This window comes from Chelonoidis abingdonii, chromosome 13 (assembly GCF_003597395.2).
Source record: "Chelonoidis abingdonii isolate Lonesome George chromosome 13, CheloAbing_2.0, whole genome shotgun sequence".
Classification (NCBI taxonomy): Eukaryota; Metazoa; Chordata; order Testudines; family Testudinidae; genus Chelonoidis; species Chelonoidis abingdonii.
This window is the reverse complement of record NC_133781.1, coordinates 3,509-16,709: the sequence shown is the minus strand read 5'-3', so window position 1 is coordinate 16,709 and position 13,201 is coordinate 3,509. Positions and strand designations below refer to the sequence as shown.

Sequence of the window (13,201 nt, the reverse complement as noted above, 5' to 3'; positions counted from 1 at the left end):
CAGATGGGACAAAAACACAAATGAAGCCATCACAAGATAATTTTAGCGTATTTATTTTCAAATAATCAAGGTAAGTTTAGGGCACACTGCCATGAATGGCATATTGTGAATAAATCTTCAGAACAGAATTATTACATTGAAAATGTTCATAACACATCACATTTAAAAACAAAAAAGAGTCCTAGCAATGCCACATGATGTGACTCCCCATGTACTCTGCTCAGCTAGCTCTTCAAGAAATTAGGTTCAATCATTAATTTCAAGGAATTAAACCAATCAGTCACCATTTTTACAGAACATTCCAGAAGGTGGTGGACAGAACCCAGAGGAACTGTGATGCATTTCCTGCAGCAACTTTCTTTTCTTTGGCACCTTAAAGACTAACAAATATTTTCTAAATAATCTTTTTTCTTTCATATTTTACACTGAGATTTCACAGGGGTAGAAAATTCTGACAGGAGTGAATGACCACATCCACCACCATCTGCTACCCCTGGGGCAGGGGATGGGGAAGGTGGGGGCTGAGGGTTCCCAGGTGTCTGGTTTTCGACTGGAACCTCCAGTTGAAAAGGGAAACTGGCAGCGTCCGGTCAGCACAAAAAGTCCAGTTGCTGCCGTAACTGGCCCCCACCACTGGGGGGAGGTGGGAGCAGCAGGGCTGAGAGGGGCCAGTCTGTGCCGCGGGGTCACTGTCAGGGACAGAGATTCCCTCTGGCCTGAGCTGGGACCGGGCAGATGATCAGGGGAGCTGCATTTGTAGCCCCAGGATAGAAATAAGGGCGGAGCGTCCCGGAGAAGGTGTCGGTGAAAGTGAAGAGATGGGACTTGTCAGTCACATTGTAAAACGAGACCTTGTCTGCCTCATAGTCCAGGAAAATCCCCACCTGGCTGGGCCTGACGCTCACAAGGAGGGGGGTCTGGGGGAAGGTGAGAGCCTTGTATCCCCCCTCTCTCAGCCACATGACCGAACATCCATTCCCAGGGTTGTATGTGAACTCCCCCTTCCTGCTCAGAGATCCCCTACAAACCCCCAGGTCCCACCCAGCCTTGTGTCCCACCTCCACCTCCCAGTAACACCTCCCGCCCGCGAACCCCTCAGCGCCCAGGACAATGGAATATCTATCAAATCTCTCAGGGTTGTCAGGCAGTTCCTGACGTGTGTCTCCCTGTCTCACACGGTTCCGATCCTCAGACAGGACGAGACAGGGATTTGCCGTGTCTGGATCCAGAGTCACGTCCACTGGGGAGAGAGTCACAGAGTCAGGGCCGGGGGCAGGTGCAGGGGCAGGTCACTGGGATCAAAGGGAAATTAACCTGTGTCCCCGTTAATCACTGAGGGGGGTTGTTGCCTGAGGGGAGTCAGGACCCCTCTGCCTGTGAGGAGACAATGAGGGGAAAGGGCAGGAGGAGCGGGGGAGGGGACAGGCTGATGCTGGAAGAGGAAAGGGGAGGGGGAGGTAACAGGAGCAGAGGGTGGAGGGAGGGAGGGACACAGGAGTGGGGCAGGCACAAGGGCTATGGGGTGATAAGGGAAAGGAGGGGCACCAGGAGGACAGGGGTGTGAAGGGAAGGGCAGGTTCTAGGGGGCTGCAAGGGGTTGGGGGAGGGGTGGGCACCATGGCAGAAGGGGATGGACCCCAGGGGGCACAGGAAAGCAAGAGATGGGGCAGGCACCAGGGGGCAGAGGGGTGGGAGAGAATGGGGGAGCTCCAATGGGGCAGGGGAAATCTAGGGCAGGGTGAGCTGCCGGGAGTGAGATGATGAGGAGTGGGGAGAAGGAACCATGGGGGAAGCGAATGAACAGGCATTATTGCCAAAGGGGAAGAATGGGGGGTGAGGGAGCAGGTGAGCAGAAGGGGGTCAGAGAGAGGGATGTGGAGAAGGGCAGGCCCTAGGGGGGCAGAGGCGTGTGCAGGGAGATGTGGGCACCAGGGGGGCAGAGGGAGGATGAAGGGAGGGTGGGGCCCAGGGGTTATGAGAGGGGGAGCGGAGGGGAGCAGCAGTGCTGAGGTGAGGGGAAGGGCTGAGACCAGGGGTCCCAAAGGGGAGTGAGGGAAGGGACTTGCACCAGGAAGGCAGAGGGGGCAAAGGAAACAGCAGGCACCAGGGAGGCAGATGGGGCAAGGGTAGAGCTGGGACTTGGGGCAGAGGAGGAGCTGGCACCAGGGCACTGGAGGGATGGTGAGGGGTGCAGGTGTCACGGAGCCAGAGGGGGATGGGCAGGGATCAGAAATAAGGAGAAGGTGGCATGGATGATGGTGGCAGAGGGGCAAGAGGAGAGCAGGGTCAGTGGGGCAGAGGGTGGTGAGGGGATGGGCACCAGGAAGGAAGGGGACAAGGGGATGGTCAAGTGTTGGGGGGCAGGAGGAGGGAAGGAAGGGGCAGGCAGCAGAAGGGTGCAGGGGGAAGGGAAAGGGCAGGTGCCAGGGGATTGAGGGGATTGAGCAGAAGGGCAGGCACAGGGAGGGCAGAGAAGGGGAGGGACAAGCACCGGGGGCAGAGAGGGGTGACAGGCAGGGCAGGTGGCTAGATGGAGGTGTTAGGAGAGGGGATTAGGGAGAGGCAGGTGCCAGAGGGTCAGAGTGGGGCTAGAGGAGGGGTGGGCACAAGGGGACGAGGGAAGGGGCTCCCAGCTGAGGGCCCAGTCACTGGGCTAAAGGCTACAAGGGAAGCTGAGGCACCTTTTTCTCTTAATTGAAACTAGTCAGCAAACTCGACATGGATTCACAAATAGTATCCCTTGAGCCAAAATATAATTTTGCAGCAAATAAACTATTTGTCCAAAACATTTCACCCAGCTCCACTGCAAACCTGTCTGAGTAATGCAGGAGCCCCAATCCCAGTGACTTGCAATGAGAGACTGTCAGCTTCCCCAGAAACGCAGTTATAGGCAAGTCAGGCTCAGAACATCAGCTTTGAAACACTCCAGAGCTGCTGTTTAATTTGCCCTTTGCAGACAAATACCCCCTGGGCCCCTGATCTCACCCCCACAAATCAGGCTGAAAATGGAGACTTGGCTCGAGCCTGAACCCTGCCCAGAGCCATTTGTCCCACGGACGATGCTAGCAGCACAGATCCTCTGTGGCTGCACCTGGGCATCTCCCAGAGTGGATAATGGTCACAGAGACCATCTCAGAGCCCCAGGAACTCAGGTGTTTCCATCTAACAACTGTGCCAGCCACTCCCCTCGCTCTCATTAACCAGCCCTGGGACAGACACGCTGGGAACTTTCACACTGACTCTGGAGACACTTTGGGCCCTTCTACACAGCCTGCAGAAGCGAGTCTTGGAATAGGGTGGACAGATTCAGGCTTACGGGGCTCCTTTTTGGAATTAAAAATAGCCGCATAGATTTTCAGGTTCTCGCTGGAGCTTAGGCTGTCCATGAAGCAGGGGATTAGATCAGTATCAGGTTTGTAAGGCTATTTACTTCTTTGGGAAACATCACAGTAACAGTAGCAGGTGACTGGAATGAAGTGGCCATGGGATGGCAACAGAGGCTGTGAAGTGGCTGAGAGGTGCCTGGCTTGACACTGACCTGCCCCTGGCTTTGCTCACTCAGGGGGTGTCCACACTGCAATGAAGGTGAGACAGCACCGTGTGTAGACACACCTAGGCTAGCTTTGATCTGGCTAGCTCGGGTACTTGTAGCTATGAGGTCGCAGCAGCAGCACAGGCTGTACAAGCCCACCCAGACCCCTAGGTATTACTCAGTGACTAGCCTGCAGCTGGCTGTTGGGGCCATACAGATGCACCCTAGGGGAAGATTTACCACAGAGCTCCACACCCGCAACCGGGTTTGATGTTCAGAAGAGCTCAGTTCCCAGCATGCCCCCAGTGCAGCCAGCTCAGTGAATCTGAACCTCACCCATGGGGGGCAAATCGTCCTCCCAGCTCCAGTGTCTGGCCCAGGCACTGGGCAGATTCACTGCAGGGATTGTGTGTGCAGAGCCAGAAGGAACAATCTGTTTCCTCCAGGCTGCAGAGAAGCTGCAGAGCTTTGTCATGGAGACCACTGAAAACCGATGGCTGTAGCAGCCGACACACCATCCCCATCTGCAAGAGGGAAACAGGAGCCATGTAACAGTGAAAACGCTGCACCCAGTATTGAGAATTTGCCCCTATCAGAGATCTCAGGGGTGGGTCTGCACCACTGTACAAGGGCCAGGAACTGCCCCTCCTCCTCCTACAGGAGCTGCTGTGCTGAGATCCCCACCAGAGACACAGCCTGATGCTGCCATCACCCTGGATGGCAGGTATCATGGGCCAGGGGAGGCTGAACCCCCCCAAACAGGATACAGAACCCCTCCCTTCGGGGGCAGGCTGCAGACCTGCGCCTTTGGAGTGCTGCCTGCGCTCTGCCCGGAGCCCTCACTCCAGCTCTTCCCCTGAAGCAGAGCAGGAGGGGAGCGTGGACAGGGCCTAGGGGACAGGAGGCCAAATGGGGGTGGAGCAGCGGGCAAGGTGATGATCCGGGCACAGGGGAGGTTCCGGCACTCACGTCCGGCCTCCCCAAATGCCAGAGGCATGCACTGCCCATGGCCAGCACCAAGCCTGTGCAACGGAGCAAACAACCAGAGCAGGTTCATAACCTCATCCTGGAGCTTTATGGCCCCGTCATTCTGGGAACACTGCAGGGGGAAGGGCTCAGGGAAGAATAAATCCGGACACCCACCTGCCACTCTGTGGTTTTCTTCTGCTCTTTAGAAGTCAGAGCCAGGACCTCTTCCAGCTCCTTCCTCAGAGGGCCCAGGGCTCCCTGGAGTTTCTCCTGCAGGGACATCATGTGCGATAAACAGCCATTAGCCTGCCTGTCCGATGGGTGGACAGTACAGTACATATTGGCATTTCATATACAAGCAGTAAATATCCTGGAAGCAAGCAGCAGACTCGGGTCTGCTGGCTCCAAAGGCCTCATGGGAGCAGAGACGTCAGTCTCAGGGCAGCGTCCCTGCTCCCTGCAGACACTCAGGGCTTCTCAGAGCCTGTGTCTGAGCTAAAGCTTCACATCACTGAGCACAGGCCAGAGGGGAAATAGCTGGGAAGGTTCTGAATGATCCCACCTGCTGGTGAGAGTGAAGAGGTTGGGGCAGCACCTCGCTGCACTGTACCCAGACCCAGGCCAGGAACAAGACCCCACTGTGCTCTTGTCTGTCCAGGCTCCCATGAGGCCTCCCCCAGGATGCAGTCGAGCACCTGAGCCAGCGCAGTCCCATTAACTGTACGGGGTGAAGCTGTGATGTGGCTGGAGGTCAGTGAGGAACAGGGAACACAATCTGGGGGAATGTGTCACCCATATTTATAACTGCTCCAGAGCTGTAATACCCCAGGGCTCTCTTCCCTTTGACAGTGTGAGATTCATTCACACAGCACAGGAATGTGCTCCTGTCCTGTCAGCCCCGCTCGGTGCAACACCCCTGGCAGCCCCTCAGATCCCCCCCAGAAATTTCCCCATTTCACTCCCTTTTCTCTGACCCCTCAAGTTCTGTCCTCCCCTCTGCCCAAGGGCCCAGGCTGCTGCTGCAACTGAGAGCTCTTAGGATGCTGTTCAGTGACACCCCTGTGGTGCTGCTGCTGCAGGGAAGCAGTGAGAGGGAGCCAGCAGGGGCTAGTGAGATACAGGAGGCAGAAAAGCACCCTTTGCATCCAGCAAAGAGGCTTCCTAAATGAGCCAGGATCAGAATGTGGGAGGGACAAAGGTGGCTGGATTCTTTGAAGCTCCACTCACAAAATAAGCTCCACTCATGGGAGTCACCAAAAGGAGACACCATGATCTGTTCAAATGGTACATTGTTCAAAACAGGATGGAGTTGCTGATTGGCTCCAAGGGGCTCCTGGGGCTGGACTCCCCTCATGGGGCTAGAATGTACCCCTAGGCTCCACTGGGCTCTCTGGGCCTGGTCCTCCTTTACTGGGAGGAAATAAGAGGTGGCATCTGCCAAACATCACCCACTTGTGGCACTGGAAGGAGGCAGCACTAGCAATTAATGGTGCCAAGCTGTAATTCTCCTCTCTACTCTCACAGGGGAACAAAATAATTAACAGTGTTGATATTTAAATGATCAGTTCTCCAGTCTGAAGGTAAAACACTCACCTAGACTGGCCTGCAGCTCGTGATTTAAACCTCATTGATTGTTAACACTGGCCGTGGTGTAAAAAGACCCCTTATTTCAGCAGTGGAAGCTGGGTTTGAAAAGAATTCAGAAACTCAGAGAAAAGTTTCCCACATCAGGTATCTTTTAAGACTTGATATTCTGATACCACACTGCCAGATCATTAATTTTGTGATAGCATCTCCCATACAATGAAGGCTTTACAGAGCTGAATGATGCATCATATCCATGATAGGCAACTTTCAGTGAAATCAGCCTGTAATTAAAATCCAAAGTTATTACCCATTAAACTTGACAGCAATTCTCTACCTTGTACTCCTGAGCAGCCTCCTTTATGGGAATCACCCTGTGAGCTCTGTGGTCCTGGGACAGATGGCAAACCACACAGACAGAAGTTTGATCCTCTTCACAGAACAGTTTCAGAGTCTCTTGGTGTTCCCCACACACCCTCTCCTCTCCTGTTGCCTTTGTTGCCTGTAAACTCAACTGTTTGACTATTTCTACAACATTTGCCAGCCACCTGTTCGGCCTGAGGTTTCTCTGTTGCACAGTTTCTCTGCACTGAGGGCAGAAGACGTCTGTATCTGGTCTCTCCCAGCACTGGGTGATGCAGGCTGGGCAGAAATTGTGCCCACAATCTATAGTTACTGGGTCCTTAAAATATTCCAGACACATGGGACATGTAGCTTCCCCCTGGAGACTTTCCATGGGGTTGTCTGTGGCCATGGCTCCCTCTGGACAGTGTCACAGGGTTAGTGTCACTTTCCTGAGCTCAGAAATATACCCCACCTGCAGCAGCAATTGGGTGTTTCCCTTCCTGGAACAGACTCAGGCTGTTTGCTGAGCTGGAGCTAGATCACAGGTAACATTCCAGCCCTGGAGGCTTTGGTGAGAAGTGTCCCAATAAGGCTCTGATCCTGCAATGAGCCCCCTCTGCTGGTGTGTGTGTGGTGGGGGGTCATTGGGACTTCACATGGACATCAGCTTCCCCTTGTCCTGCTGAGCTGACAGAACTGCGTGTCTAAGGAGTGATATTTAGGCTTGGCAGAATTCATTTGATTTAATATGTAATTTTGACTATTATTTATTTGTAAGAATGTTTATATATTAATCTTCTCTATTTAAACTTTCAGTTTTTATCAATATTATTGTTCACAGTTGTGGGAAATTGAGGTGGGGGTCAGACAATATTTTAGTCAGACAATAATTATTTAGGACAGTAGACATATACTTTTTAACTTTTTTGAATCTAACTGTTAATACACAAATTGTCAACATCTCATGTCAAAACACACTAAGTAAATATCCTTAAATTACACTCTAAGTTCTCAAGCAGCATTTTTCTTATCGTACCGATTTGTAAATTTCAGTTCTTATCAATGGAAATGTTTTTTCATCAGTTTGTGTAGGCAAAGTGAAGTCAACATTTACTGACATCTACTGATAAAATCTAATCATTTCAAGTCTGGGGATATTAAATTCACAGGCCAAAAAACTTGGTTAAACTGGAATCAATGTTTCAAAGGCCTGATGCTAACGTACGCTAAGGCAGCTCTGCCTCAGCATAAAGGAGACGCAGTGTCAAAAGTGTTGTTAAGTTCATGAGATTCATTATAAAATCATGAATGTTGGCAACAGCCATACTGTGTCAGACCAATGGTCCATCTAGTCCAGTATTCTGCCTTCCAACAGTGGCCAATGCCAGGTGCCTCAAAGGGAATGAGCAGAACAGGTGATTGAGTGATCCATCCCTTGTTGCCCATTCCCAGCTTCTGGCAAACAGAAGTTAGAGACACCTAAATAAAGGAAGTTTCTAGTTTTCTTGGTTGCAGAGAAAAACTTAAAATATGATCTGAGTCAGGCTAAAGTCTGAGAAGTTAGAAGGCAAATAGAAAGAACTCAACATTTATTATTTTAGTCTCACAAAAGGCAATCATCATTTGGGGTCCTGACTCGTGATTTTCAAAAGTTTGGGGTTGGCAATACTATGCCACTGAGAACTCAGACCTTAAATTCCTATCTCCCATGGAAAACCCCCAAGTTATTGCCATCATTTATCTAAAACAGCAGAGTTAACAGATGGGGAAACAGAGAGAGCAAGGTGTGAGAATGCACATATAGCTGGGCTGTGGGCCCAAGCAGCAAATGAACACAGCTCCCCTGGATTGGGGATGACGTAAAAGAATCACTTAGAATGCTCAGTTTTATATTTAGGTCCTTAGGACCTTTGCTGGAAAGGCCAGGCCAGAAAACAAACCGATCACTGCCAAGGTGTTATTGCCAGGACCCCATAAGCAAAAATCAGGAGGCTGCTGAAGAAAACATGAGGGTTTTTCTTCATCAGGCTGCTGTGCAAAGACAGCTGTACCTGCCAGTACTGTGGGAGCAGAGTCAGGGCAGTGCCTTCAGCTGATGTTACTGAGCATGCTCTGTCTGTGTGAGCATGGTCACTACAAGCCAAGCAGCAAATTGGGGGAAGGCACATGGGTTCATTTGTCTCCCTCCTCCTCAAACGCTGGCTCTGCTGCTGTGCCATGTGGAAGGGTTGTTACCCCCATTTAGAAGAGGGGAAAAAGTCAGGCCCAGACAAAATAAATGACTTATCTGACTTCACACAGAGCAAAACCTGGATCTGTGCAGGCTAACTTAGCACCTCAACTACTGGGCAAACCTTTCCCTCTGCAGCCAGAACCTGGGAGAAGAGGATGAGGGGATGGATGGACATGCACAAACACAGAGTTTGTCTGATAATCACCTCACTGACCTGCCCCACAGGCACTAGGCCAGTCTGTGCAGAGTCAGGTGATAATGGTGAGATCACCAGTCCCTGATGTGGGCTTTCAGGGGGCTCTACTATCCCCTGATTAGCTTCCTTTGTTTGGTCCCTGGCATCTACTTAGGCTTGGAAGTTTGCTTCACTGCCTTTGGGCTGTGTCTCTATAGGCAGCCTGAGACAGGGGTTTTACCTTTTTATCCACCCTCCCTCTGCCTTTCTATCCCTTTCCCAGCTCTGGGCTCTCTCCTTTTATCTCAGGGCTTGTTTCCCCTGTTGTTTGCAGCTGTGGGTGCCTGTCTCCATGATTGGCAGCTGAGGCAGCTATTTGGGGCCTTGGTCACGCTGCTTGCCTGCAGGTAGGAGAAGCACCCCTACCCCTACAAAACTCTGCTCAGTATGGGCTGGGGGGTGTAGACCCCATTACAGGTTGACAAGAGTGAAAGTGAATCATTTTTCAGGCCTGCTCTGAAATGCTCAGGCTGTGTCTGAATACCTAGTCGCTTTCTGTGCTCAGCTACCCACAGCGCCATCTTCCCTGTGAAAACAGGTTTAAAAGATTTAAATACAGGCCTCTCAGTTGTAAGAAATAGAACAACTGTCATGCTAAGTCTTAGCTTAATCTCGTGGGACCTGTCGAAGCAGGGCTCACGTTAGAAGCGGGTAGGAAGATGGCAGAGTAGAGTCAGCATGACCCAGCCTTGAGATAGTGATCTTTTGAGAACAGAAGTGAGAAAATACAGGAATGGGCAGGACATAACATAAACAGACTGCAGATGTTTTTTAATTAATGCAGGCTACTAAAATGTATAAATGCTTGTCTGATATTGTTTATACTTTGGAGAAACTGAGGCAGAGATGCTCTCTGTCAGCTATAGTCTTCCCTTGCAATTGCTCAAATAAAGCTGGATTTTGTTGCTTCCAACCTAAGAGTGGAGTTTGTTTCTTCCACACACCCTAGTTCTGTTTTCATTCCCTAGACAAGATTTCCACTGGGAATCCCCATTTCTGAACAGATCCGTGTGGAGGAAGGGATGAGAAAGGGAAACACAAACACCTTTCCCTCACCCACAGTCTCTGCCAATCCTGCTCCTCATTTGGTGCAGAGCTAAATTTAAAACCAGCCCACTGGGGCTGTGAGCAGGTAAATCTCCTCCCTCCCCCAGGGCAATAACCCAATGCTTCCCCCCACCACAGGGACAGAGGCTGACAGTCCATCTGATGGCAGCTCAGGGGCCTGTGGAATGTGCTGGAATCTCAACCTGGGCCCTAGTGAGGCAGGTGACATCTCACACAACCACACACCCAGCAAAGTCTGCCCCATTTTTTCCCTCCTTATCAGTCCCAGCAGCAAAGCCAGGGACTAAGTGGTGTTTGGAGACCAAGCTCCTCCCCATCAGGTGATGGCTGAGGCCCTATGGCCAAGGGAATCTGGGGAGTGGCCTTCTGGAGCCAGAAAAGGAGCTACAGCTGTGATGGGAAAGGCCTGCTAGGCAGAGATGCTGCTGAGGAAGCAACTGGTTATTTCATGAGCAAGCTGATAGGCTCAAGCAGAGGATCTCACTGCTACTGGTTTGTTTGTTTTTTGCTGATGAATTGACTGAGAATTGCAGTCATCAGTCAAATACACGTGACAAGCAGTTATTTTTAGCCAACAGAAGTGGCTTCCAGGAGCTGTGAGGGGGAGGCTGAAGAGATGAGTCCCTCAGCCCATGTCACTTGCAGCTGACTGTGCCAATGAGACAATCCTCAGACTGCTGAGCGGAACAGTGGAATGGAGGAGTGGGGATGTTCTCCAACAGCTAGATCAAAAATCATGGGCTGGGATAAAGTGAAACAAGCCAGAGGATGTGAGCATGGGTGGTCAGTTCTATGGGCCCAAGCCCAGCTCTAGCAATGTCTGAGCCCAGATCTCCCCCTTGGCCCTGTCTTCTAGCCTGGGTACCCACCAGGCCATTTAAAACAGTCAGGGACCACCACCACAGAGCTGAGCAACTTCTTGCCTACTTGCTCCACTTCGCTGCTGGCCCCTCCCTGTAGCCTCTGGGAGTGGTGGGTTTGTGTCCTGCCCCTGTGGCCAACAGGAAGCTGCGGGGGCAGTGCCTGGGTAGCAGCACATGGAGACTCTTGGCCACCTTGCCTAGGAGCCCCAGGTAAGTGCTGCACCCCCCATCCCACACACCCCCCTTTGGCCCCCAAACTCCCTCCTAGAGCCTGCACCCCTCACCCCCTCCTGCACCCCCAGAGCCTACACCCCGCACACAAACTCCATCCTAGAGCCTGTCCCCCAGATCCCCTTCCCCACCCAAACTCCCTCCCAGAGCCCAATCTCTCCTCTGTCCTGCATCTCAATCCCCTGCCCTAGCCCAGGGCCTGCACCCCAGACCTCCTCCTCCTCCAACTCAAACTCCCTCCCAGAGCCTTAGGCAGGTGGGGGGCAGAGTTGTGGGGGGGGGGAGGTTCTGGGCACCACCAAAATTTCTACAAACCTGCCCCCCCCTGGTCATGAGGGCAATTCTCACTTTACCTTCCCAGCCCTAGCAGGCAGTCTGGTATTGGACACCTTTGCAGCTCATTTTACTTCTAATTTACCAGAGGAGTTTCACAAGGTCACTGAAGTTAAAATGGGGCATAGAACTAGGGTCTCCATGTTCTAGCTACTGAGCCCCACTAGCTTTAGTCTGAGAGTGTCAAGAATCTGTTCTTTGGCTCTCCTGTCACTCACCGTTACACCACACCAGAGCTGGCCATAGGAACCTACAGTTCTGAGCACAGATGTTTGACTGATGACTTGCAAATTTTTGTGTAACCCACTGGCAAAGCATTGGTCGTGCTTATGCTAGGGGCTGGTCCACATATAGCACAGCAGTTATTCCTGGAGCTGGGGTGGTGGGGATCTGAAGTGACGTGTCTCAAGCCCTGTAGCAGAGCCAGGCAGGGGAAGGTTGTAGTTCAGTGTGTTTTTTATTTGTTTTGTTTTTGTTTTTAAATCTTTGTTGTTTTTAATGGTTTAATTCATACAATAAGGGGAAAATGTTTAAAACAGGCTTATGATTTCTAAATGTTTTTTATCTAAAAGTTATGAGCAATGTGCAACAACACACCGATGTGCCACATTTCAGCCATTCATCTCATAAGCTGCTTGCTAGTCTCACTTCCTGGCACGTTTGAAGGTTGTCAGGCACTGGCACCAGCCAGTGGCCTCCAGAGCTCCCTGAACAGTTCCCAAGTTACATGGTTATATGCAGTAAACACCCAGACAGGCTGGAAAGGAATATATCACACTACTTGGCAGTGCTGGATTCCCCTCATCCATGGGGCACTGGGGCTGCTTCCCGTCCCTGCAACCCGAAGTTTGGGGTTAAGTCAGGGTGAGGGTTGCACTGGCTCTTGAGGATGTGGGTGGGTTTAACCCAGAGGGGCAGGGCAGGAACATTACCCGGGGGATCCTTTGTTCTGTGCTCAGGTCGCTACAGCGCATTTCCTCCTGAACAGAGCACAGACTCTGCTTAGCCACAGGCCCAAGGGAGAGGGGAGAGCGGAGAACTCCTTAGGTACCTCCTGAATATGCTAGAATCTCCTCAGTAGTTACAGGATCCCTGGGAGTTACAGTCAGACCAGAAGTTGCCTTTTTATTGAAGTCTTTCAACTTTTATCCTAAGATGCAAATTTTTTCCTCTGAGTGTCCAGTGTCCATCTGTGCTAAGTAATTTTAACTCTAGTGACTTGAATCAGCAGCAGGTGAGGGTGAATGTGAAAGAGCAAAGATCATATGCAGAGTTATCATATGATGGTCCTGGTATGAAGGGAAAGAATCAGCCATCTTCCTAGACATGAAGGTCTGCTCTACACCACGGAGTTCAGTTGACACAAGGCAGCTTATGTCGACTGAACTATGGAAGTGCCTATTTCAGTCTCTCTCTCACTGACATAACTGCTCTGCAATGCCGACTTAATAACTCCACCTCTACGAGAGGCACAGAACCAAGGTGAATGTAGTTAGGTCAAGGCAGTGTCAGAGTAGACAGCAGGAGCACCGAAACCTTGGTAGAACTGGGGGGAGAGGCCCGAGACTCCAACCCTCTCTGTGATCCCACTCCTGCTCCTCCTCTTCCCCCTGAGGCCTGATCCCCTCGCAGGCCTGAAACCAGAGCCAGACATTGGTAAAAGCCACCCAGGGAATCCGGGCTGCTCTGGGGTGCCCCAGACCCTCCACCTCCCTTGGCAGGAGGCTCAGGAGCAGGGTGGACCACTCAGAGCAGGCCAGGGGACAGGACCTCAGGGAGAGGAGGAGCAGCAGGGGTGGGGCCACTGA

At 51.7% G+C, this 13,201-nt stretch overlaps 2 protein-coding genes across 2 annotated transcripts; both read right to left on the bottom strand.

Annotated features, from left to right (window-relative positions):
* Positions 1-395: 395 nt before the first annotated feature.
* On the bottom strand, positions 396-1,280 carry LOC142047697 (E3 ubiquitin-protein ligase TRIM21-like; the record flags this gene model as incomplete). Its single annotated transcript, XM_075072065.1, has 1 exon — positions 396-1,280. A coding segment is annotated over one exon (588 nt), but the record flags the coding sequence as incomplete, so codon positions are not given.
* Positions 1,281-3,506: 2,226 nt separating this feature from the next.
* Positions 3,507-6,874, bottom strand: LOC116822961 (E3 ubiquitin-protein ligase TRIM39-like). Its single transcript, XM_075071721.1, has 3 exons — positions 6,423-6,874; positions 4,672-4,771; positions 3,507-4,245 (listed from the first exon to the last, which is right to left on the bottom strand). Exons 1-3 carry the CDS (start codon positions 6,837-6,839, stop codon positions 4,241-4,243), a joined length of 522 nt encoding a protein of 173 aa, XP_074927822.1. The 5' UTR covers positions 6,840-6,874; the 3' UTR covers positions 3,507-4,240.
* Positions 6,875-13,201: the final 6,327 nt, after the last annotated feature.